The 25,838-nt window shown below is 43.5% G+C and overlaps 1 protein-coding gene and 2 long non-coding RNA genes across 17 annotated transcripts; 2 read left to right on the top strand and 1 right to left on the bottom strand.

Moving 5' to 3' along the window:
* LOC112659155 (beta-defensin 103A-like) lies at nucleotides 1-8,379 on the top strand. 2 transcript variants are annotated; one of them, XM_049095000.1, is made up of 3 exons: nucleotides 1-17; nucleotides 6,818-6,989; nucleotides 8,134-8,379. In XM_049095000.1, exons 2-3 carry the CDS (start codon nucleotides 6,932-6,934, stop codon nucleotides 8,277-8,279), a joined length of 204 nt encoding a protein of 67 aa, XP_048950957.1. In that variant the 5' UTR covers nucleotides 1-17; nucleotides 6,818-6,931; the 3' UTR covers nucleotides 8,280-8,379. The 2 variants fall into 2 exon arrangements, with proteins under 2 accessions (XP_048950957.1, XP_025301424.3); XM_025445639.3 differs by lacking the exon at nucleotides 1-17 and having other exon boundaries at nucleotides 6,767-6,989.
* On the bottom strand, nucleotides 8,122-25,815 carry LOC112659157 (uncharacterized). 14 transcript variants are annotated; one of them, XR_003136217.3, is made up of 9 exons: nucleotides 25,718-25,815; nucleotides 22,015-22,223; nucleotides 19,468-19,605; nucleotides 17,878-17,986; nucleotides 16,548-16,635; nucleotides 16,240-16,368; nucleotides 9,608-9,875; nucleotides 8,954-9,070; nucleotides 8,122-8,260 (listed from the first exon to the last, which is right to left on the bottom strand). It is a non-coding gene; the product is annotated as an uncharacterized LOC112659157 (long non-coding RNA). The 14 variants fall into 14 exon arrangements; XR_003136224.3 differs by having other exon boundaries at nucleotides 16,526-16,635; XR_007402676.1 differs by having other exon boundaries at nucleotides 17,028-17,986.
* LOC112659158 (uncharacterized) lies at nucleotides 17,127-20,303 on the top strand. The gene is made up of 3 exons (XR_003136227.3): nucleotides 17,127-17,329; nucleotides 17,896-17,975; nucleotides 19,485-20,303. It is a non-coding gene; the product is annotated as an uncharacterized LOC112659158 (long non-coding RNA).
* Nucleotides 25,816-25,838: the final 23 nt, after the last annotated feature.

The raw sequence follows: 25,838 nt of genomic DNA on the forward strand, positions 1-25,838 counted from the left end.
TTCTCCCTTCCCCAGAGGTAAGCATCTCCCTGGGTCTGCTAGATCCATGAGTAATATCCTGAGGGATGGTCCCTCAGCATGGGCAATGATGGGGAGCCCGGGATCCTGGCTGGACTAGAGTGGTCCAGTTTGGGAAGAATAGGGATATGGCCATGGCTGTGTGAAGGTAAAACCTTGAGTGTGGGGAAAGTAGAAAAGCAGCACCGTCTCTTCAAAGCAATTTATTCTGCATCTAAAGAAATGGCAGTGTAGGACGATTTTGAGTAAGGGACAGGCAGGGCTAGGGAGGGAGAGAGAGGTGGGGGCTGCGGGATCAGGCTCACAGAAATCTCTGAAATGCAGAGTGTAAGGAAACCAGAGATAAGGGAACACTCCAGGCCACCCTGCCCTAGGTGGGGAAGGGGGTTGAGGGGAGGTCTTTCTTTTTTAAACGGGGGGGAGGGGGGGGGGAGTCTTCTATTATGACAATCTCCTATGACCAAGAAAGAATAACCAGACCCTAAAAAGCAGAAAACCATTAAACATATTATCACCAGTCCTTACGCAAACCAAGACATCACAAGAATGATAAGGCCATAAGCTCCCTGGTCAGTCCTAAATACAAGACTGTCCTTGGAGGCCCCCGTGGGCAGCCCTGTGGGTCCCCTCTCACTCCTGAGAGCTCTCTCTGGATCCTTGCTTACTGAGCTTCTATCATTTTACTCGCTCTCCTTTGTCTGTGAGATTCATTCTTTGACTCCATAAGACAAGAACCCCACTCTCCTGCCTCAATTTTAATTTGTGGATGATATCCAGAGCCTCAGTGAGTCTCAGTGTGAGACCACGGCAGAGGTGGTATGCTCAGTTGGCCTCCCCAACAGGCTCTGAGTCAGAATTTTGGCACAGCTGATGTGGAAATGTTGGGGTTCAGAGACTCAGCCAAGAAAGAATTCCTGAGACAGTCTTTAGTGTAAAAAAGAACAGGACCCCTGGGCAGAAAGAGCTGCCCTGGAGTTGTGAGCAGTGGCTCTTTGGAATCAGGGAAGGTAAAGACAACGGGAAGTTTCCAAAAGGACTTGCATCTGTTAAAGAAGACTCACAGGATCCTGGAGGTCTGGCTATCCTCAAGCTAAGGCATTCATTTGAAGACAGTTGGCGTTCCTGGAGGAATGTCACACTTTGCCTGTCTCAAGGAGTTGTCGATGGGCTGCAGGTTGTCAGGAAAGTTAATTTTACCACATTCCCTCCTGCCTTTGTTCCCCACATCACAGCCTCTGGGCAGAGAAAATTGGCAGCGCCTCTTCGAGACCTTCTTCCTCCAGACTGTGTCTCGCTGCTAGAGAACCACACTCCTGCTGTGGTGTGGAGGAGCAGGGGACCCAGTGAAGGTGCCTGGGCATCAGTATCCACCTCACAGTGGCCGAGCTCCCAGAGCCATTATTGACACCGTTTGCAGAAAGATGATGTAAATCCCTTTATGACTCAAGAATTTGGGAAAGAGTTCCCACCAGGCTCATTGGCCGGATTGTATGTGCACAGCGTTCTCAACCCTTGCCCTCAGCCTTTCTTGAAGGAGCTGTCAGTGGGTGGTCAGCATGCTTGAGAAATTAAATCCTAGATCTAGTTTCTCATAAATCCATGGCATATCTCTCCAATCAAATGCAAACCTGTCCACAGGCTCGTCTGCTTGACTTTGGCCAAACTAGACTATTCACTGCTCCCTAACTGGCTCTATGCTTCACCATCTAGGTGGTGGCTCTGACTCTGTCCCACCCCATCAACCCAACCACATGCTGTGACTCCTGGTGAGACACTCAGGCCCAACTCCTGTCCCTTCTTTGCACACCTCCCCTTGCCTTTCTGTTGATATCCCCCCCCCCCTTTTTTTTGTACAGTGGATAGAGCACAACAGAAAATAAAGTGTTCACAATACAGGGGCATTTACCAGAAGCTGAAGGAAGGACGAACTTTGTTCATGTCTGCTAGATATAAAAATGCCAAGAAGGACAAATACTTTGTGTCATCTTTGGCTAGCAAAGCCATGCTCTACACTCACAATATGTAAGTCCTGTTAGTTCTTCTGCTTATGGTATTACTGTATCAATAAAAGACCAGCCCTTCAAGTCCCCATTGGCAACCCTATTGGGACCCCTCTCACTGTATTGTGAGCACTTTATATTCTGTTGTGCTCTATCCGGTGTACTAAAAAAAAGAGGGGAAAAATATCAACAGAAAGGCAAGGGGAAGCTGCAAAGAAGGGACAAGAGTTGGCTAGCAAAGATGATACAAAGTATTTGTCCACACTGGATGATTTGGTGAAAACAGACAACCCAGTTAGCCTGTGTGAAATCAAGCCTCTGCTTCTCTTAGCCCAGAGAGAAGTAGCTCTCTGATTTGGGTTTGGAGGGAAGACAGTATCTCCTAAAGCAGGAAGGCATAGCTCAGATGCCCACAGGAACTCTGCAAACGTTATCAAGGCACAAAGCAGGGCAGGTGGGACTACGTGCCCAGCTGTGCTTTAATACCTCCCTGGAGGCCTAATTCACCTGCAAAACAAAGTACCCCCATGGATGGTCCCCAACTAGAGGCCTCCAGTTTGCTGCCTTTCTGGAAGTAAAGATAATCTATGGTTACATAGCTGGAGACAGGTTTTCTTTTTCCTGTTTCCTTGCTTACATTATTTTGTAGAAAAATTAATCTAAAATAGCGGTGATAAATCGGAGTGCTAGAAACCACCTCACATACACCTACAGTGGAAACATACAGGGGTATGAGAACAGGTCAACGAGAGGCCATGACAAGCTGGCATCGACGTGCAACCCCCCACCACTGTCTCAAGGATCCTACTTTATGCTACATTTTGGGATGTTGATGAGGTATACAGGAGGACACTGCAGAGCAAAGCATTGTTCTAGCTGGTGACAATACCGTAATATCATAAGCAGAAGAATTAACAGGACTTGAATATTGTGAATGTAGAGCATGGACTTTGAGTATAATCAAGGGCCAACCAGAGAAACTGTAATAAATTTAAGAGCCTCAAATGGGGAGAACTCAATATAGACAGTTATTTACGAGAGCTAAGAAGCCAAATGTATGGTGAGTCACCTCAGAATTTGCAATAGCAGAAAGGCACTACTGTCCCTGAAGCAGGATGAGTGAGGTTCTCGTCTCACGGAGTCGAAGAACGAATCTCCTGGACAAAGGAGAGTGGGTGAAGTGATAGAAATTTAGTAACCAAGGGTACAGAGAGAGCTCTCAGGAGTGAGAGGGGTCCCAACAGGGTTGCCAATGGGGGCTTGTAGGGCTGGTCTTTTATTGAAAGCCAACCAGGGAACCTAAATCCTTTTAATGTCTCTATTGCTATCACCACTGAGTAAGGACTGGTGATAACATCTTTAATGGCCCGTTTCCCTTTTAGGGTCTGGTGATTTTCTGTGGGTCACAAGTAGCTGTTCTAACAAGACCCCACCTCTGACACCTGGGACAAGATGATCTGGTTTATTTATCTCTGGTTTACTTTCACCTCCATATTTTTGGGACTTTTGTAAGCCTGATCCCATAGCCACCTACTTATCTCTCCCTAACTAGCCCCACCTGCTCCTTACTCTTCCCTAGGACCAGAGGGGCTGAAGGAGGATGGAGATAATGTCTCCAAACCTTAGGATATGGAGCACCCAACAGGTCATGGCAGACCTGTTTGGTGGAAGTTAGGACCATGGATGAAGCAGCTTTCTGGTAGGATTTGGAGGCACAGAGGAGATGCCTCCTAACATAGAGGTAGAGGAATATCCTGGCTTCTCACCACCTCCTGCCTTCCCTTATTATGCCGAGGCATCTCTTTGGCCAATGTATATGGTACCTTGAGAGCAGGGGTTACTGGAAAATGTATACAGTTCCCTGCAGTTCACAGCATGGCCTTGACTAGCTGGGTGGCCTAGGGCAAGTCACTCAACCAATGCCTCAGGTTCCTCAACTGTAAGACTGGGATAATGTGTCTCTTTGCCTGGGTGACTCCCCCAGCAGTGGTCATGACAAGACTAAAATGGCTGTAAAGGAGAGTGGCTAGGCCACCCTTCGACTATGATAAGATAAAGAAAGGAGTGGATATCTGGATTCCCCTGCTGGGAGCCCAGGCCATCATCTTTAAGCTGCCCGAACATCACTCACCATCCCCTCATTGGTTACACTTCCTGAGGGCCACAGGGTGATCCTTGGGTCACCTGGTAATTTGCAGTTTCCAGTCAATTCCACAGCCTTCACTCCCAGGGCTTCCACCCTCGGCCAGCGCCACCGCTCCTCTCCAGGCTTACTGCTGAGGTGCAGATGCTCAGAGGACTAAGGCACTTACTCGGGGAAACCCAAATAAGCAGTGTACAGGGCTGACAGTTCAATTGCTAACTCCTCTCTCCAAACCCTGGTCCAGCACTCTGCCCTCCACCTCGTGCTGCTCCTGGACCCCAGACTTGCATCAACCAAATCTCTGCTTCATATTTTCAAAACAGAATTAAAAAAAAAAAAAAAAGGCTAGCACAAAGTCTAACACAAAAAATGTTAAATAACTGACATCTCCCCTCGTCAACCTTATCAACATCGGGAAACTGCTGTCAGAGCTGAGAAAAAATCGAGCACGCCCGGCACCTCAGTGTGTGCGGCCTGCAGTTTTAAGCTCCATGACTCGAGGTTCCAGGGCCAGGCAGTGGCACCAACTCTCTCTCATGTGTCAGACACCACAGGCCCGAATTCATTATCAGCTGGGAGATCTGTAACTGCCAGGACTGGAGAAGCTAGAAGTATGTTTGACATTAAAAAAAAAAAAAAAAAAAAAAAAAAAAGGTATGATAAGCCAAAAAGAAGGCACACCATAGTTACCAGTGGCTCCCCCAGTAGAGGAAAAGTGAAGAACATTGTCTAACTCTTCTATTTGAATTTTTACCACAAACATTCATGACTTTTGTAAACATTCTCAAAATGCTCCTCAATGAATTTTTCATTGTGTAGCTGGGGAGGTGTGGGGAGCCACTGCCAGAGCCCCATCCCCAAGCCCCAGCTTCCAAATTAGCTGATGAGGTAAAGGGCTTCTAAAGAACTTCATAAAATAGTGGCATTGCCTTTAAAATGCCTTCCAGTCTTTGAAAGAACCAGTTAGACCAAGAGTTCACCGTGGAGATCTGTTTTCCATGTGGAAAAGTAAATCATCTCCAGTGACCTGATGCTCAGGTGACTCCGAGCGCCCGGGCTGAGAGCAGGTTGTCTTTCTCTACAACACCCACCCCGCCCTCTCTTTTGTCCTATGGAAGTAAGACTGAGCAAGGCTGTCTGCACAGCCAACACCCATCCCGCCCCACACTCGCTTCCTCCCTCATTTAAAAATACCTTCTTTGGGGGCACCTGGGCGGCTCATTAGTTAAGCATTCAACTCTTGATTTCGGCTCAGGTCATGATCTCTGGGTCATTAGATGGAGCCCCGCGTGGGCTTAAGATTCTTTCTCTCCCTCTGCCCTTCCTCCCTCCTCTCTCTAATAATGATTAAAAATATCTGCTTTGTCTTAAATTCTGAACTTCTGAGGAAATTTTGCTTTTGAAAAGATGAAGTGTCTACAACTCCAGCCTTTTCTTAAATCATCTAAACCTGGCGTTCACTGTGAATTACCTTTCTTCTATGTTTCCATAGCCCTGTGCTAGAACCCTTACTATGACACTTGTCAAAATGCCCCTTCTATAGCTTATTTTATTGCATGCATATCACAGGTGCTTTCTGAGAGAAAGAACCCAATCTGGTCCCTCTTTTCATCTCACCCTCTTGCATCCCACTGACCCCAAGCACACGGCACTTGTCTATCTGTAGGAGGTGTGCTCAGATTGCTTACAGAACTCCATGGGTACCGTAGTCCTGGATGCACACTCCTAGAACTAATATACCTGGAACCTCGGTGGATCCGCTATAACTGCATTCACAGCCAGGCAACGTCATGGTGACTTCAGCTCCCAATTAAATTGTCTTTCAACAAATACAAACCACTAATGGATTCCTTAACATTTAAATCCAATATTTTTTTTTCAACATTGAAACTTTAAACACTGAATCTATGTCCAGTGGAAATTACCTGATCTCTGGACTTCCTTGAATGCTCCCAAGCCATGAGTAAGTAGCCAGAAGTCTTGAACGTACCTTCCTAAGCCCCTTATTTGTATAAGGAGTGTCATCAACAAGGAGGAGGTACCAGTCCACCAGATACATCATCCTAGCATTCTCCTCCTCTGATGAAGGAAAATGAGACACCTTGACTCATGAATCTGACAGTTTTCAGATAATGATGAAATGTAAGCCATGTTTCACCCATGTTATAGCCCACATCACACGCCAAGGAGCATAGGGTCAAGGACTCTGGAAAGTAGCCCATTTTTCCTCCCTTTCCTACTACCTAGAAGCTGATCCCATCTAATTTCCATTTCAGGCACACCTGAGGTGTGACCCAGCCTGAGTTTACACCTGGATTCTGAATATGTCCAAAGCTGGACTGCTATGGTCCCAGGACTTTCAGAAGATAGCTTAGAAGTACCACAATGGGGGCAAGGAGCTCTCAACTACATGCCCTAGGATTGCTCCCAAGAGGAAGGGGGTTTTCCCACCTACACCTATAGCGAGCTCTGAGCCAGACCTGGATGCACTCCTGGAGCCTAGAGGGCATCAGGATAGCTGTGTGCTCACATCAGGTTTGCTTCACCCTTTTGGTTTGCAATTAACTTGGGGTGAGTGGGTGTGGTCTGTGGGGTAAGAGACACTGGCATGAAGCATCAGGAAACAAGTCATATTGTCATCATTGTACTATTACAGGAATTGCAGCCGCTGCTTACTTGTACCTATGGCTGTGTGTCCTGCAACCTTATAAAGTGGACGAGTGCACGCACCTTGCCATCCAGTCTCAGCCTGTCGCGAAGCCTGTTGGTCATGAGGATCTATTACCTTCTCCTCCTGTTGCCCTTGCTGTTCTTGATGCCTGTTCCAGGTAAGATGGGGTGGGGAGGCCAGAGGGGTGAAGGAATCGCAAATATGTCATTCAGAGTCTGCCTTTCTCCATTCTTCAGGGAACTGTAGACCAGGTATATTTGTTGTATGGGAACAGATGTCACCATCTTCTTTTTTTCTGGTGAGACTCATCAGGGATCTTGAAGCTGTTTTTCCAATCTTCCCAGAGACTAAATAGCTCACAAAGACCACCCCTTTATGGAAAGACCATTTTACCTACTCGTGAGACATAAAGAAAGTGATACAAAAACTTTAACACCAACAGGAGAGATGGATTTAATCTGAGATCAGTAGCACAGACTTCCACTTACTAGCTTAGTGACTGCAAGTAGAGTCTTTGGCAAGCCCCCAAGGGACCACTGTGACCAGCCCCTGCACCTGTAGGCTCCAAGGCTTGGGCCCCAGGGTGGCCATGCCCCTCCCCCACCGCCCCTGTGGGGCTGAGCTGTGGCCTATAAAAGCCTATAGAAGCACAGTTGGTTGCATAGTCCTTTCTCTACTTTCTCATTTTACAGAAAAAAGAAAAAGTAATTTTTTAAAAAAAGAAAGAAAACACCCTAAAATAAAAGAAAAACAAACAATTCCCTTGAAGGATTAATAGTGATCAGAATAATATTTTATGTGTAAAGGAAATTACAAACTGGTATCTACCAAATCCTTTTTTTAAAAATTTTTTTTAAATTTTTATTTATTTATGAGAGTCACACAGAGAGAGAGAGAGAGGCAGAGACATAGGCAGAGGGAGAAGCAGGCTCCATGCACCGGGAGCCCGACGTGGGATTCGATCCTGGGTCTCCAGGATCACATCCTGGGCCAAAGGCAGGCGCCAAACCACTGCGCCACCCAGGGATCCCTATCTACCAAATTCTAACCAGTATCTTTATACCATGTGTTTCCTCATTTCTTAATTTAAAGAAATGGATGTATGTCTTCATCCCTGTGAGGTGTACAATGAGGATTATAACTGAACTCCCTACCTGACCCTAAGGAGAAGTGTGTACTGGGGCTCAGGGGAAGAGTAAGAGAAAGGGAAGACATCAGACATCTGGGGAATTCCAAAAGCCTTGTACTCGGAGCAAAGCCTTCCTAAAGCTTTCCGGCACGTTCTGTTTTTTTCTTTGCAGGAAATGGGGGAATTATAAATACCCTGCAGAGGTATTATTGCAGAATAAGGAGCGGTCGGTGCGCCTTGCTGAGCTGCCTGCCAAAGGAGGAGCAGATAGGCCGCTGTTCTTCCACTGGCCGAAAATGCTGCCGAAGAAAGAAATAAAAAAATCCAGAAATGGGATGGGAGCGTTGTAAAGTGTGAAAATGCCTCCTGGAAGTTTATAGAAGAAAAACCGAATTAAATATTTTTTTTTTCAAAAGAATTAGAAGCTTGATCGTTCTTTTTAAAGTCTGGTTATTGTGGCAGTTGTTACCACGTGATAATTTAGAAAGTGTTCACTGACTCATCTTTAATTCAAACACAGGATAATCTCTGGAGGAATCTCCAAAGGGGCCTAAACTCATTTTACAAGCATTATCAGATTTGACTCCTCTTTTGCAAATTATGTGCCCAGGTGAGGTTGGACTCCCTATTCCTCCCAAAATATTCCCCTTGCTTTCCTACCACCCACGCCCCTGCTCCTGCTGACCTCATACCTGGCATATAGTAGCCCTTCCAACTCTCACCCATCCCCCGGGGACCATCACAATCCTACCTCCTCCTTACAAAGAGAGCCGCTTTCCCAAAAGAATAGGAGCTTTCCCCTGATTCACTGCAGGGTTCTGACTGAGTGTTCCTTCTGTGAATCTGTTTGACCTCTGCGGTGTATATATTTGCATATTTCCAATCTCTTTATTCGATTGCATCATTTTTTAAGGGCAAGGACCTTGTCTTAATCATTGCTGGACTGCCTAGGAAAGTGTCTTGAGCATAAAAGCTGCGCAGAAAGTGTTTACCGAAGTACATTCCAGCGGTTTGAGGCTCTGCAGTTTAACTCTTCAGTGTCCTCTCTATGTGGATACTGAAGGACTCCAGGAGATGCCATGGGAGGCCCAACTTGCCCCACATCAGCCCTATGGAAAGACAAGAGAACCAGGCTCTCAGGAAGAGGGGAGTGAGCAGATTCCCAAAAAGAAGAACTTAGATCCCACTTTTTATCAAAAAAGCATGCACTTCTGTGGAAACTGCCCTCCAACATGATGCAACTAGGGAAGTAGAGATGTGAGACAAGCCTTCTAGGCACCGGCCGGCCAGCAGCATGGGACTGTGGCTGCCGGAACGGGGGCCACATGAGTGAGATCCATTGTCTCCAGTCTCCTGCAGGAAGCAGACTCCAGGCCAAAGCACAGGGAAGGAAAACCCAAGCAGACCAGCAATCCTTCTGAGTCCGAGAGATGGAATCAAAGTTCAGGCAGCATAACACCCCCATTCCCCGGGCGGAAAAGCAGAAGGGGGCATCTAGATGGGGGTGGAGCTCCCAAGTGCAGCACAGGGCTCCTTTGAATCTTGCCCTGAGTGCTGGTCTGAGCACGTCTGGGGTAAAACTTGGCAAATCCACAGGGAAACAAAAACACCTGAGGGATTGGATGGACAGTTCAAGGAACACGTACCAGGCTGGAACTTGTGCGTTCCCACAGCAACATGATGAGAGTCCTCAGAAAGGGCTTGCCTTTGTAGTAGCGCTGTTGAGCTCTAAAGGGAACCAGTCTGGAACTACTCCCAGGAATAATGATGTGGCAATATAGGTTTATCAGTTGTAAGTAACAGATCCTCTGGGAGGATATGGATCTTGAGGGAGGTGGTGCATGTGTCCAGACAGGAGGTAGACGGGAAATAGCTGTACTTTCTGCTCAGTTTTGTGGTGCACCTAAAACTGCTCTGAAAAATAAAATCTGAGAGTTATTTTTTTAAAAGATTTTATTTATTTATTCATGAGAGACAGAGAGACAGAGAGAGAGAGAGAGAAGCAGAGACACAGGCAGAGGGAGAAGCGGGCCCCATGCAGGGAACCTGATGTGAGACTCGATCCCGGGTCTCCAGGATCATGCCCTGGGCTGAAGGCGGCGCTAAACTGCTGAGCCATCCGGGCTGCCCTGAAAAATAAAATCTGTTAAAAAAAATAAGGTAAAACTTTTATTTTTTTTAAGATTTTATTTATCTTTTTGAGAAAGGCAGTGAGCAAGAGAGGGAGTATGAGTTGCAAATGAGGGAGAAGCCAACTCTCTGCTGAGCAGGGAGCCTGATGTGGGGCTCGATATAGGGACCCCAGGATCAAGAGTTGAGCTGAAGGCAATGGCTTAACTGACTGAGCCACTCAGGTGCCCAAAGGTAAAACTTTTTTTTTTTTGAGATTTTATTTATTTATTCACGAGAGACACACACAGAGAGAGAGAGAGAGAGAGAGAGAGAGAGAAAGAGGCAAAGACACAGGCAGAGCGAGAAGCAGACTCCATGCAAGGAGCCCCGACATGGGACTCAATTCTGGGTCTCCAGGATTACGCCCTGGGCTGAAGGTGGTGCTAAATTGCTGAGCCACCCGGGCTGCCCAAGGTAAAACTTTTTAAACAATAACAAAAAGCTAAGAAAATTCCTCACCAGACAACATCAACTATCAAAAATAATAATAATAATTCTTCAGGCAGAAGAAAAATAATGACAGTTGGAAACTTGGCTCTATAGGTTGCACAAGAGAGTGTGGCTAAGATTCTATCTCAAAGGAAGAGATTGCCAACTTCTTTTTTTTTTTTTTTTTTGAAGCTTAAAACTCTTAATTTTATTTATTTTTTTTTATTTTATTTTTTTTATTGGTGTTCAATTTACTAACATACAGAATAACCCCCAGTGCCCGTCACCCACTCACCCCCACCCCCCGCCCTCCTCCCCTTCTACCACCCCTAGTTCGTTTCCCAGAGTTAGCAGTCTTTACGTTCTGTCTCCCTTTCTGATATTTCCCACACATTTCTTCTCCCTTCCCTTATTTTCCCTTTCACTATTATTTATATTCCCCAAATGAATGAGAACATATAATGTTTGTCCTTCTCCGACTGACTTACTTCACTCAGCATAATACCCTCCAGTTCCATCCACGTTGAAGCAAATGGTGGGTATTTGTCATTTCTAATGGCTGAGTAATATTCCATTGTATACATAAACCACATCTTCTTTATCCATTCATCTTTCGTTGGACACCAAGGCTCCTTCCACAGTTTGGCTATCGTGGCCATTGCTGCTAGAAACATCGGGGTGCAGGTGTCCCGGCGTTTCATTGCATTTGTATCTTTGGGGTAAATCCCCAACAGTGCAATTGCTGGGTCGTAGGGCAGGTCTATTTTTAACTCTTTGAGGAACCTCCACACAGTTTTCCAGAGTGGCTGCACCAGTTCACAGTCTCACCAACAGTGTAAGAGGGTTCCCTTTTCTCCGCATCCTCTCCAACATTTGTTGTTTCCTGCCTTGTTAATTTTCCCCATTCTCACTGGTGTGAGGTGGGATCTCATTGTAGTTTTGATTTGTATTTCCCTGATGGCAAGTGATGCAGAGCATTTTCTCATATGCATGTTGGCCATGTCTATGTCTTCCTCTGTGAGATTTCTCTTCATGTCTTTTGCCCATTTCATGATTGGATTGTTTGTTTCTTTGGTGTTGAGTTTAATAAGTTCTTTATAGATCTTGGAAACTAGCCCTTTATCTGATATGTCATTTGCAAATATCTTCTCCCATTCTGTAGGTTGTCTTTGAGTTTTGTTGACTGTATCCTTTGCTGTGCAGAAGCTTCTTATCTTGATGAAGTCCCAATAGTTCATTTTTGCTTTTGTTTCTTTTGCCTTCGTGGATGTATCTTGCAAGAAGTTACTATGGCCGAGTTCAAAAAGGGTGTTGCCTGTGTTCTTCTCTAGGATTTTGATGGAATCTTGTCTCACATTTAGATCTTTCATCCATTTTGAGTTTATCTTTGTGTATGGTGAAAGAGAGTGGTCTAGTTTCATTCTTCTGCATGTGGATGTCCAATTTTCCCAGCACCTTTTATTGAAGAGACTGTCTTTCTTCCAATGGATAGTCTTTCCTCCTTTATCGAATATTAGTTGCCCATAAAGTTCAGGGTCCACTTCTGGATTCTCTATTCTGTTCCACTGATCTATGTGTCTGTTTTTGTGCCAGTACCACACTGTCTTGATGACCACAGCTTTGTAGTACAACCTGAAATCTGGCATTGTGATGCCCCCAGATATGGTTTTCTTTTTTAAAATTCCCCTGGCTATTCGGGGTCTTTTCTGATTCCACACAAATCTTAAAATAATTTGTTCTAACTCTCTGAAGAAAGTCCATGGTATTTTGATAGGGATCGCATTAAACGTGTATATTGCCCTGGGTAACATTGACATTTTCACAATATTAATTCTGCCAATCCATGAGCATGGAATATTTTTCCATCTCTTTGTGTCTTCCTCAATTTCTTTCAGAAGTGTTCTATAGTTTTGAGGGTATAGATCCTTTACATCTTTGGTGAGGTTTATTCCTAGGTATCTTATGCTTTTGGGTGCAATTGTAAATGGGATTGACTCCTTAATTTCTCTTTCTTCAGTCTCATTGTTAGTGTATAGAAATGCCACTGACTTCTGGGCATTGATTTTGTATCCTGCCACGCTACCGAATTGCTGTATGAGTTCTAGCAATCTTGGGGTGGAGACTTTTGGGTTTTCTATGTAGAGTATCATGTCATCGGCGAAGAGGGAGAGTTTGACTTCTTCTTTGCCAATTTGAATGCCTTTAATGTCTTTTTGTTGTCTGATTGCTGAGGCTAGGACTTCCAGTACTATGTTGAACAGCAGTGGTGAGAGTGGACATCCCTGTCTTGTTCCTGATCTTAGGGGAAAGGCTCCCAGTGCTTCCCCATTGAGAATGATATTTGCTGTGGGCTTTTCATAGATGGCTTTTAAGATGTCGAGGAATGTTCCCTCTATCCCTACACTCTGAAGAGTTTTGATCAGGAATGGATGCTGTATTTTGTCAAATGCTTTCTCTGCATCCAATGAGAGGATCATATGGTTCTTGGTTTTTCTCTTGCTGATATGATGAATCACATTGATTGTTTTACGGGTGTTGAACCAGCCTTGTGTCCCAGGGATAAATCCTACTTGGTCATGGTGAATAATTTTCTTAATGTACTCTTGGATCCTATTGGCCAGTATCTTGTTGAGAATTTTTGCATCCATGTTCATCAGGGATATTGGTCTGTAATTCTCCTTTTTGGCGGGGTCTTTGTCTGGCTTTGGAATTAAGGTGATGCTGGCTTCATAGAACGAATTTGGAAGTACTCCATCTCTTTCTATCTTTCCAAACAGCTTTAGGAGAATAGGTATGGTTTCTTCTTTAAACGTTTGATAAAATTCCCCTGGGAAGCCATCTGGCCCTGGACTCTTGTGTCTTGGGAGGTTTTTGATGACTGCTTCAATTTCCTCCAATTGCCAACTTCTTAAAAAATAAGATACACAGGTGCCGGGGTGGCTCAATTGGTTACATGTCTTCCTTCAGCTCAGGTTGTGATCTCAGGGTCCTGGGATTGAGCTCCGCGTTGGGGTGCCCCGATCAGTGGGGAGTCGGCTTCTCTCTCTCCCTCTGCCCCTTCCCACCACTCGTTCTCCCTTTCTCAAATCAATAAATAAAACCTTAAAAAAAAGATACGTACTGTCTATAAGAAATCCACTTGAGATATCAAATGGAAAGACAAAGATAGATTAAAAATAAAAGACAGGAAGCAAGTATGCTAAGGAAACTATTTATCTAAAGAAAATGGAATTGGCCATGTTGGCGAATTGCCTATAAATCAGAGTTCATTTTAGAAGGAGCATTACCAGAGATAAAAAGAGATACTTTCCCCAGTGATAAGGTGGTTAATTCCCCAAGAACATATATTAATGCTAAATTAGCATGCTCTGAATAACAAGGTCCCAAAAGTCTTAAGGGAAAATTGATAGAAATGAGAGGAAAAGCCAATACATAAATACAATTAGATATTGTCACTATTTCACTTGTAATGAAAAGAAAAAGCAGACAAAACATAAGCAATAATACAGAAGACATGAACAACGTTACCATTCAGTGTGACCTAATTGAAATTTATAGGACACTCTACTCAATAATCACAGAATCCATTAAAATGTTATGCAATACAGCTCATACTGGGCTGTAAAACAAGTCTCAAAAATGAAAACAATTTATTCAGTGTTACACAGATATACACTGTGTGTGTCCACAGTGGAATTTACAAAGATATCTTGAAAAATCCCCAAATATGTGGAAATTAATCAACATACTTCTAATGGGTACAGGAAGAAATCACATAGGAAGTCAGAAAATATTTTAAACTCATTAAAAATGAAAACAGTATGCCGAAATTTGTGGGAATGCAGCTTAAGCGGTGCTTAGAGAGAAATTTATAATACCAAATGCTTTTAAGGTAAACGGGAGTAAATCTCACAAATCAACCACATAAATGTCTACCCTAAAGAGCTAGAATAAAGGGAAGTAACCCGAAGTAAAGAGGATAAAAGTGAATAAAAAGAAAATGGACACCTGGTAATCTTTGAGAGGACCATGACATTGTTAGTTCATTAAGAGGGAAAAAGAAAAAAAGGGGGGAACTCATAAGATGCCTTGGATATACACACTCCCTTTAAGCAGGCAGGAAAATGAAAACATGTATGCATCTTGGGGTGAGTTAGACAAAGAGTTGCCACCAGGTGATGGTAATTCACACCCTCACCATTACCTCCTGCAAGGGCATGTCACGTCCCCCTTTTTTCTCTTACGTTTAAGACGTGCTTCCAAAGCAACTACACATTCAATGGAATCAATATCAAAACTCCAATGGCCCTTTGTACTTCTTCTTTGGAAAATGTCTATTCAGGTCCTCAGTCCATTTTAAAATCAGCTTGTATGTTGTTTTACTAATGAGTTGTATGTTTTCCTTACATATTTTGGATATTAAGCCCTTATCAGATATATGGTTTGCAAACATTTTCTCCCAATCTGTATGTCGTCTTTTCATTTTGTTGTTTCCTTTGCTCTGAGTGGTCAGCAGACACATGAAAAGATGCTCAACATCACTAATCATCAGGGAAATGCAAATCAAAACCACCTATCACCTCACACCTGCTGGGACGGCCAGCATAAAAAATAAAATAAAAATAAAACAGATGTTGGTAAGGGTGTAGAAAATAAAGGAACTTTGGTATGCTATTTTTTTTAAAGATATTTATTTATTTATTTATTTATTTATTTATTTATTTATTTGAGAGGGCACAAGAAGGAGAGGGGCAGAGGGAGAAGCAGGCTCCCTGGGAGCCAATGCAAGGCTCGATCCTAGGACCCCAGGATGATGACCCCAAGCTGAAGGCAGATGCCCAACCAACCGAGCCACCATGGGCCTCTGTGGTACACTATTAATAGGAATGTCAATTAGTACGACCACAATGATATGGCCATAGTGGAAAACAGTAAGCAGATTCCTCAAGAAAAAGATATACCGGGGGATTTAGCAATCCCACTTCTGAGTATAGACTCAAAGGAACAAAACCAGAATCTTGAAGAGCTATCTGTGCTCCCATGCTCATTGCAGCGGTATTTACAATAGCTAAGATATGAGAACAGCCTACGCATCCATCAGCGGATGGATGGGTGAAGAAGTGTGCTATACATTCAATGGAATATTATTCAGCCACTCAGAAGGAAGGAAATCCTGTCATTTGCAACCATGTGGACAGCATTGAGGGCATTATGCTACGTGGAATAAGACAGACACAGAAAGGAAATATTATTGCCTGTTGTTACGGACACGTGGAATCTAAGAGCTGGATACTAGAAGCAGAGTCAGATGGTGGTTACTAGGGGTGGGGTCCTGAGAGAAACGGAGATATTGGCCAAAGGCTACAGAGTGGTAGTTATGTAAGATGAGAAAGTCTAGTGATCCTGTGTACAGCATATGACCGGGGTTAGTAATACAGTGTTGAACCCCAGAAATTTGCTAAGAATATAGATTTCAGGTGCTCTTGCCATACAACCAAGAGACAGTAACTATGTGAGGAGATTCGTTAATTAGTTTGGCTGTAGTAACCATGTCACTATGGATACATATCGAATCATTTTGTATGCCTTAAATATATACCATTTTTTCTTTAAAAAACAAAATAGAATAGATTGAGGGCTATAAAATTGTGTTAGAAATACAGATTTCCCAACTTACTGAAAAAGATGGTCTGCAGCACTCAGGGATGTCTTTATGATCAAATTAATGTTCAGTCTTATTTCTACCTTATCAGGTGAGTATTAATGATGAATTTGGTTAACTCCAACAAAGATGTTATTCCTTTTCCTATGAAAAACGTGAATTAAACTTAAAATGATCATCTTTAGAAAAGTTCCAATGGCATTTTTTCACAGAGACAAAAACTATCATAAAATGCGTATAGAACCACAAAAGACCCTGAATGGCTAAGGTTGCCTGAATAATCGAGTAAAGTGGGGCTTACAAGCGTGTCCATGGCCACTCACTTCTGTGTGATCCTCAGGCTCTGAGGAGGTCCATCTAGCCATAGTCCCATCCTCCTTTCATCAGCCACACAAAAGATCCAAAGCTACGCTGTATAGTGGAGAAAAAAATTGCAAAAATTGTCAACATTTTATTTATGTATCTTTTTTCATAGAAATGCCCATGGTTTCATGGTTTCTGTGTCCGATTTCCTTCCCTGAGTAAGGGCCCTGCGCTCACCATTACAAAAAAGACCTGTTTATTTCAGATATGTAGTTTGTATTTATTTGGAAAAGGTGCACCCTGGTGGAGGTGGAGCACACGCTCTGTCCTGCGATTTTACATCTCCAAGAAGATCTCTCCACCCAAAAGCATTTCCTCGGTAGGTCTACACCACTGAAGCCTTGTTCCTACGATTGGAGGTTTAGTTATTAATTCATCACATACCCCCAGAAGTCTACTCTAAGAAAAACAAACTGTTGCCACACAAAACACCATGTTACCTTCAACATCTTCAAATGCCACTTGGGATCTGAACAAGAATGATCATACTCTACGAATAACCTGAAGTCACAAAGGCAGGTTCCTAGAATCCTCATTTGCGTAGAAAGTGTCATCAAGAAGTGACATCAAGAAGTGACAATCCAGTTACTTTGGCCCGTCAGTATTTCTTTGAAGAGGAGAAACAAGATATCACCCTAATTCATAGTCTGTATCGTAATTGGTGGTGAATTTTAGAGGCTCTTCACATAAATTCAATCGTATATGAAAATTCAGGTGTCATGGGGTCCTTTGCCTGCTGAAGGTAACCTACTTTTCCTGTCTTCTCTCAGGTCCAATAGTTAACCTATTCTGTCCTGCCCAAACTCCCAGAGTATCCATAGAGATTCTCGGTCTGACCAAGTCCTGATTCACAGCCAGGCTTGACTATCCCCTAGGCATACTGAATTGAAAACCATTTTGGCCTCATTCTGCCTCCTGTCCCTTGCAGGGAGCACAGGAAATTGGGAGCTTAGAAGAACCACAATGGGAACAGATTAAACCCAGGCTCCGCATCCTAGGATGGCTACCAAATGGACACAGACCAGGCCTAGCTCCACACCACCTGGATCCACTGCCAGAAAGAATCCAATTGTGCATATGCTTTCTGCATCCCAAATGGAAGCATGATAGCAATTTCTGAGGCATAGGATCCTGTGGTTCAGGAGACATGTTATGTGTCTTGGCAAGACACAAGAGACAGAAGGAAAGATGCAACCTTTTCACTGTAGTGTAATTTTACTAGAATTGCAAACATTGCTTCTGCAAGTAACCAAGTTCCCTTAATCTTTACGAAAAATGAAAGAAAATCACCTTGCTCTCCATCCTTAGCTAGTCCCTGAGTTTGTCAACCATGAAGATCCATTGTCTCTTCTTCATATTACCAGTTTTATTCTCGTCACCTACTCCAGGTAAGATGGACCTGAGAATTAAGAAGCTTGAAATAATTTGCAGATAGACTGAAATTTCTCACTAATTTTTTCCAGACTAAATAGATTATCTGAATCATTCATTCCAACTAAATACTCTCCCTTTACCATGAAAGGTGCAGAAGATCTTAAGGGAGTTCTCAGTTTCATTTTTTTCTCAACTCAGGCCTAACGGACTAAATCAGTGGGTAATGCTCCACTGCTATTTCATGGCAAGATCAAAGGGTCTATGCTTAAAGCCTAAGTTCCGTGCCTTCCTAAGTAGAAATAGGGTTCATTTTACTCCAAGGATAGAAATCCTGGCTGTCTTTTTTATCCTTTTAGAATCAGTGGGGTTTTCAGTCACCTGGAGAAACTCATAATAGGACTAGGGCTCCCATTATACATTTTGGAAGCTTTTGCCAGTGTGTGTCCCTGTGTAGTCTCTCCACAAGGGAAATCATCAGGAGTATATTGTTCACTGTCACATCTTTTTGAGTGTGGGCGAGCTTTAGCATCATTCACTTGGTTACTACTCCTTCCTTTAATTTGTCTTGACACTTACAGTCATTATAATAAAATTTAAAAAAAAAGAAAGAAATGAAAAAGATAAAAAAAAAGATAAAGAAAAAGATAAAGAAAAGGACGGAAGGGAGGGAGGGAAGAAGAGAGAGAAGGTTTTGAGAAAACAGCAAAAATATGAAATAACACTGTAAATCTCGTTTGTATAACTTTGCTATGTTCATATGATAGCACTCAGATGACTAAATGTTTATAAAGCAATAATTACCCTTTCATTGCGTCTTCGCTTCTCACCTAAGCCCAAATGCTCAATGAACCAGATAATTTGGGAGAATGAAAAGCAAACAAACGGCCTCCGGGTTGCTTTTTCTGTTTGGTAACTACTGACCTTTAGTGGTCTCTAGTTTATTTTCTTGGGGTAGAGACACATTTGCACAAAACCCTCAACATTCTTCCCCTTGAACACATCCAGTGGCCCAAGTCACTCTGCCACAAATTAGAGTGTCCAGCCATCTGATTCTTCAAGAACAAGTATCCACAGAGACACAGCAGAGCCAGTACCTTCGTCAGAAAATTATCTATGAGAAGTCACACCCATGTCAAAATTATCATGGTCATAGAGCCCTGTTCTTGGGAAAGAAGATTTTGCCTCAAGGACTGATTGATTGATTGATTGATTGATTGATTGATTTCAGAGAGAAAGAGGGAGCACTAGCTAGGGGAGGGGCAGAGGGAGAAGTAGAGGGGAAGCAGACTCCCTGCTGAGCAGGGAGCCCAAGGGAGGGCTTGATCTCAGGACCCTGAGATTATGATCTTTTTTTTTTTTTTTTTTTTTGAGATTATGATCTGAGCTGAAACCAACAGTCAGATGTTTAACCCAATGAGCCACCCAGGTGCCCCTTCAAGGATTTATGAAGGGATGATGACTCGTGCTTGGAGTCTTCCTGAAATGGTGTGTGAACAAATTTTTAACCTCCTTTTTCTTTTCAGGTCTCTCTGGAAGGGTTCTGTTTCCTCTATCTTGTATTGGGAGCAGTGGCTTCTGTTTTCCATTCAGATGCCCTCATAACCGGGAAGAGATTGGCAGATGTTTCTTCCCCATACAAAAATGCTGCAGAAGACAGAAGTAGAAATAAGGAAAGCCAACTGCCAAGACCATGGTGGAGCGGGAAGCCGCTCCCCTAAGATATGTTTGTAAAATGTAAAACTAGTTAAATCACTGTTCAGAATCAGGGAACCAATTTCCTGTAATTCTGGTTGTGTGGTGTTCCGGAGTTTTATGAACTCAGATTAAGATTAGACTCTAATAGGTATTCTCTCACCTCTATTATGGAAAAATAATTACTCTATAATGGGTCAAAAGGGGAAAAATGCAGATTTTTAGTAATTTCACTCATTCCTGGGTAACAGGTGAATGATTGACTTTTATTTATTTATTTATTTTAAATATTTATTTATTCATGAGAGACACGGAGAGAGAGAGAGGCAGAGACACAGGCAGAGGGAGAAGCAGGCTCCATGGAGGGAGCCCGACTGGGACTCGATCCCAGGACTCCAGGATCGTGTCCTGGTCCGAAGGCAGGCGTCAAACCACTGAGCCGCCCAGAGATCCCCATGATTGACATCTATTTATTTATTTATTTATTTATTTATTTATTTATTTACTTATTTTTATAAATTTTTATTTATTTGTGATAGTCACACAGAGAGAGAGAGAGGCAGAGACACAGGCAGAGGGAGAAGCAGGCTCCATGCACCGGGAGCCCGATGTGGGATTCGATCCCGGGTCTTCAGGATCGCGCCCTGGACCAAAGGCAGGTGCCAAACCGCTGTGCCACCCAGGGATCCCCATGATTGACTTTTAAAGAGAAAATTGCTCTATGGTTTAAGCAAACACAATAGACATTTTAGTTTTGAAAGCAAAGCTTTTGGAAATATACATAATATGGAGATAAAGAAAAATAAGTGCTAAATGGATCTATGTATTGAAAATAAAAGTTTAGTTGTTCATTAGGACGCTGTTTAGACACCACCAGGGTCTCAGACCCATGGGGTTTAGAGGAAGAAAGACCCTTTCCCTACCTTCCTAGGTTCTTAGCTGAGATCCTAGAAATTAAACTGCTAATAGAGAGATTGACTCTCTATCTCATAAAAATGAGAAAAATATAATTTATTAACATGTACAGTGTGTATATGTGTGGGAGAAACCCAGGGGTGAGTAACTTGGAGGGAGGTTAGAATCTGGGACTTTTAGAACATCGTAACAAAGAGCAATAAATGCAGAGAAGTCACAAGAGGAAGGAAAAGGAGTTGAGGCTTTCAGGGCAGCAAAAGGTGGGAAAGTAACCAGATGGGGAGACTAACGGAAGACAAGAGTTATGTTAGCAAGTTTGTTCTGTGGATTCCTCTCCTACCATCTCTGGGCTGGTGAGTCTAGGTCTAGGCTTGCTTTTGGGCAAATGCTAGGGGAGAGCAGAGAGCTTTTTTTGGCATCTGTTATTTCTCAATTGCCTTCAGCTCAAAATAATCTGTATGTCTAAGTGGCATGTTTGGGGCGGCATATGCTGATGCCCAGGGGGACAGCAGGAGGAGGGACACCAGAGGGAGAGTCTGGAGGAGGAGGTGGCAGCAAAAGGCTGTCATGTCTACTGGTAATTTGTTTTCTGTTTTCTGCAGTGACTCACACCCCTGCCCCATCCACTGTTTCCAACATTCATAAAACCTTGTCACATACAATTGGCCTTTGGGGTGTGGGATCTCAGCCAAGGAACAAGGGACCATATCACACTGAGTCTGAGAAGCAAGAGACAGAAGCAGCTGCAGGATCCATACCTGGGATCCAAAGGCGGTGGTGATGTGGGAACAAAGGCAGAAGAAAACTTATTAAATATCCTTACTACCTACAGCCCATTGTCAAGTCATTGAAACAGGCAGAGGGATATTCCTCTAGGGACACAATCACCTCCATGCTAATACTTTGCTGAAGGCAAGGGGCAATCTTAGCCCCAACCCCAGGATCCTGTGAGTCTCCATTAACATATAAAAATTCCTTTAGAAATTTCCGTTATCTCTAAACCCCCAAGATATGTGTTGGCGATCATCCCCCAAGCACATGGCCCACCGATACACATCTGAAGGGTCTCATGACTCAGGGTTTAATAGACTGTAACAAATGACCTTCCCCAATAAGAGCTAGATCCCTAAAGGTCCGGGAAACCTTGCTTCCAAAATTTCTTAGAGACCTATGCTCTCCCTGCCCCCCTCCCAACTTGAAAGTATACAATGGGCCACTTCTCATGACCACAGGGCAGCTCTTCCTGCCCATGGGTCCTGTCTCCGTGCTTTAATAAAACAACCCTTTTGCACCAAAGATTTCACAGGAATTCTTTCTTGGCCGTCAGCTTCCAATCCTAATGTCTTTCCTACATCAGCGGGAGATGTTGGCAGCTGGGGTTTGATGCCAGATGAGCACAAGCACACTTGGAAATCCTAAGAAATCTTAAAAAGGGATTTTACCTACCTGCATGTTTGAGGAGGGAACTTCAGGTATATGATTCTGATATAAACGAAAGGTTGATCCCAGGAGGTTGGCGGACTTGGTTTCGTGCCAGTTATATGGATTTGTTGGGATATGATTTGGGAAGAGCTACAGCACAGTTGTGGGCACTGAGAAAGGGATCAATGAATTGTAGCTATTGTATTACCATCATTATCATCACAATGATGACTCTGGTCAGATAAAGGAGTAAACAATGAATTGAGTTACTTAGAATCTTTAAAGCTCCCTCACCTCATCTTTTAAATGGATAAAACTATAAATAGCCTATAGTGTTGTTGCAAGTATAGAGACAAAAGAAAAAAGATATTAATTTTAAAGACTGCAGCCAATTCTTTCTTATTGAATCTGCTCGGCTCCTTCCGCTTTTTTTTTTTTTTTTTTAAGATTTTATTTATTCATGAGAGACACCCAGAGGCAGAGACACAGGCAGAGGGAGAAGCAAGTTCCCTGCAGGGAGCCCGATGTGGGACTAGACCCCAGGACCCTGGGATCATGCCATGAGCCAAAGGCAGATGCTCAACCACTGAGCCACCTGGGTGTTCCATGCTCAGCTCCTTCTTAAAGAACTGGTCCTAAAGGAAGAAAATCTTCACTGGGGCGAATGGGGGAGGAGGACTTAGGCATTGCCTATCTCACATCTGTAGAGCAGAAGGAAGAAGGGGCGCTCTCTGTACTGTTCCCGACAGAGGCCACAGCCCACAGCCCCAGGAGGCAGCAGGGAGGGGTAGAGCTGCCCTTGTTCTAGCAGCCAGGCAGGGTGGGTTCTCGAGTGGCCCTGTCATCTTTATTCCAGGAGGTCAAACCCAACTCCAGGTTCTTGCCAGGGCAGCGGGGCTGGTCTTAAATGATTTGGGAAAGACAGTTAACCCCTTTGGGTTTCATTTTGAAAAATGAGTCATTGGGGTATCTGGGTGGCTCAGTTAGTTAAGCGTCTGCCTACAGCTCAGGTTATGATCCTGGGATCAAGCCCCACTTTGGGATCCCGGCTCATCAGGGACTCTGCTTCTCCCTCTCTTTTTCCTCCTCTCCCCTGCTCATGCTTTTACTCATTTGTACTATCTCATATGAATAAAATAAAAATATTTTTTAAAAAATAAGTCATTATCTGGCACATGTGCCTCTGCTCTGCTTCTGCATGGAGCAGATTGTATTTTCCAAACACACTCTTCCAGAACCAAGTGGGTCTTCCACCAAGAGGTGCAGTCCATGTCCCCTCCCCTGGAACCCCAGCAAGGCTTTGTGATCTCATCAACTAAGAGAGTGGCCAAAGTGATGCTAAGGGGCTGCTGAGGTCACAAAGCCACACTTGGGCTTTTCTTTCTGAGGACACACACCGTAGGAGCCTGGAGGCCCTGTGTGAGAAGGCTGGTGGCTCTGAAACTGTGGCCTGAGAGACTACATGGAGACACAGATGCCCCACCAGCTCCAGCTGTTCCAGCCCCTGCAAGGAACCTTCCAGCCCATGTGCCAGGCATGTGTGTGAGCCTCCAAATGCTTCCAGCCCCATCTCACTGCTGACCCATGAGCATCTCTTAGCCCCAGACATCCAGCTCATCCTAATTTATCTTTAGAATCCCCATGAGTGGTAATAATAAAGTAACAAAAAAGAACTAGGTTTGGGACTGATTTGTTTTGCAGCAATACATAACAGGGGCACCTCTCCTTCCCCTCTTCACATCCACCTCCCAACCATGTAACCCATTGATGGTGGCATTCTTCTAGTTCTTGCTGAAATGGCCTCAGAGTCTTTCTCAACACAGCACTCCTGAAAGATTCAGTCGTTATGGCCAAATGACCAAGCTGTTTGACTTTCCTGAACTGGAAGCCCTTTAGTGTATCTTCCAGCTGTGATATTCTAGATTATCACCTCCCAAGCAAAGGGAGGAATTCACGAACTACAGGGAACGAACTAGAACCCGACAGTGTTAATAAACACAAATAGAAGATAGCCATCATAAACTCATTCCTTCACAAATACGAAGAGGCAGCATTGGGTCAGGCACTCCAATAGGCAACAAGAATGAGAAGAGAAGGCTGTGGGCCAGGAGAGGTCTAATCTTGAGGTCGCACTATATCGCTTTGCATCTAAGCCCGCATTGTCTGCTACAGTAGACGCTAGCTGCAGGCAGCTACTTGAATATAAATTTTAGTTAATTCAAAGTTAATAGAATTTAAAATTCAGATCCTCAGTCAGACCCAGTCAAGTGCTCAATAACCCCCTGTGGCCAGTGCTGCCATGTTGGGCCTCACAGATGGAAAATATTCCTATCAACACAAAGTCCTATGGGGCAGCTCTGGTCCCATTGGTCCCATTGCGATTCTCTCCCAGTGAAACACTGAGGCAGAGTTACATAATGTAATGAAAACGGAAATTCAGTGTCGCTTTGGAGAAAGACCTGCATTGTTACCTTCAATGCTTATGCTTACTCGGCACTTATAAATTATCATCTTACTTTCTCCCCAGTTGGAGAGAAGCTTCCTTGAATAAATGGTTTGGATTCTCGGTGCTGAATCACTATTCTGTTTTGGTTTTTGTCGTTGGTTTTGTTAAGATATTTAGGCCTTAAACTATGAAGTTTTACTTTACTACTTAAAAATTATATGTTTTGATATATATCCAGGGTATAGCACCAAAACCTGGATTTGTTTAATGAGCCACAGACAAAATAAAGGCAGAGTGCCACCATTGTGGAGAGGATCATACACATTTTTTATGTTTATTCACGCAAAAGCCCGTGGTGCCTCTGCCAACATCCACTCCCTCTGCGCATCCCTGTGTCATGTGCCCCTCAGAACACATATGAAAAGGAGTGAAATCACACCCTCAGAATCATACTCCTGTCACCCAGGGCCTCTTCGTCTGAAGGGCCGCATTAAGCTTTATCAATCTCTTACTTTGCAATAACTTGGGAGGGATCTTACAGATCATACTTTCAAACATTAATCTTCTTAAAACTCTTCAGCAGCTTTCCTTAGCTCAGGTTATTAACTGGAAACTTTCATCTTTTCTAGATCTCTCCTGACCGTCAATATTTTCCTTGGCTTCCAAAATCCTTAATCTTCTTCAAGTTTAAATTTTTCATTTTTGCTCCTGGCTCCGAATTCCTGTTCATTAATTAACAGCCACAAGCTTGTTCATCCTTTTCATCTCCTTGGTCTGATTTGTCATGTTGATATAATACCTCAGATGACTCATGTCTCTTTATTCTTTATTTCTAGCCTGTTTTATTATTGATTAGACTTCATCTGATTTTAAATGTGATTTGGTTTTACAGTTTATTGAAATTCTATCATCTTCTCTACTGGGATTTTGATTTTTAGTTTTTTTCTAAACTTTTAAGTTTTACCCTATAAATATATTAATGTTTTACTGCCATAACATTCCTACAAGTCTTATTATGACTCTCAGGTGGGAGGAATACCTTTCTGATTTCAGTAGCAAGAAGAGGATAGCTTTTCTATGTGGATTATGAATTAATGGGCTTGTGCTCTGGTCTAAGACCAACCTTTCCACTTGGGTCCCTCTTGTCCTTTCTCTTGCTTACTCATGAACAATACTCTCCCTGCTGCCCCCTCTACTGAATCTATAAAAACTAAAAACAAACACAGACATTTTCTTTGACACTATGTCATTGACCAGTTATTGCTTTTTGTCTTTGCTTACTTTCTCAGCAAAACTCTTTGGAAGGAGTGTCTACACAGTCCCCACTTCTCCTCTTCCTCTGGGGGTTTGATACCACTCAGATCTGTCTCATCCCCCTCCTCTCACCAAAGTGACTCCTGTC

The sequence above is a fragment of the Canis lupus genome, chromosome 16 (genome assembly GCF_003254725.2).
Source record: "Canis lupus dingo isolate Sandy chromosome 16, ASM325472v2, whole genome shotgun sequence".
Lineage (NCBI taxonomy): Eukaryota > Metazoa > Chordata > Mammalia > Carnivora > Canidae > Canis > Canis lupus.

Bases quoted from the DNA above. Each gene is read 5' to 3' on its own strand.
- LOC112659155 (XM_025445639.3), top strand. From the start codon at position 6,770: ATGAAGCATCAGGAAACAAGTCATATTGTCATCATTGTACTATTACAG. The intron at 6,990-8,133 runs GTAAGATGGGGT...TTTTCTTTGCAG, and splicing joins GTTCTTGATGCCTGTTCCAG to GAAATGGGGGAATTATAAAT.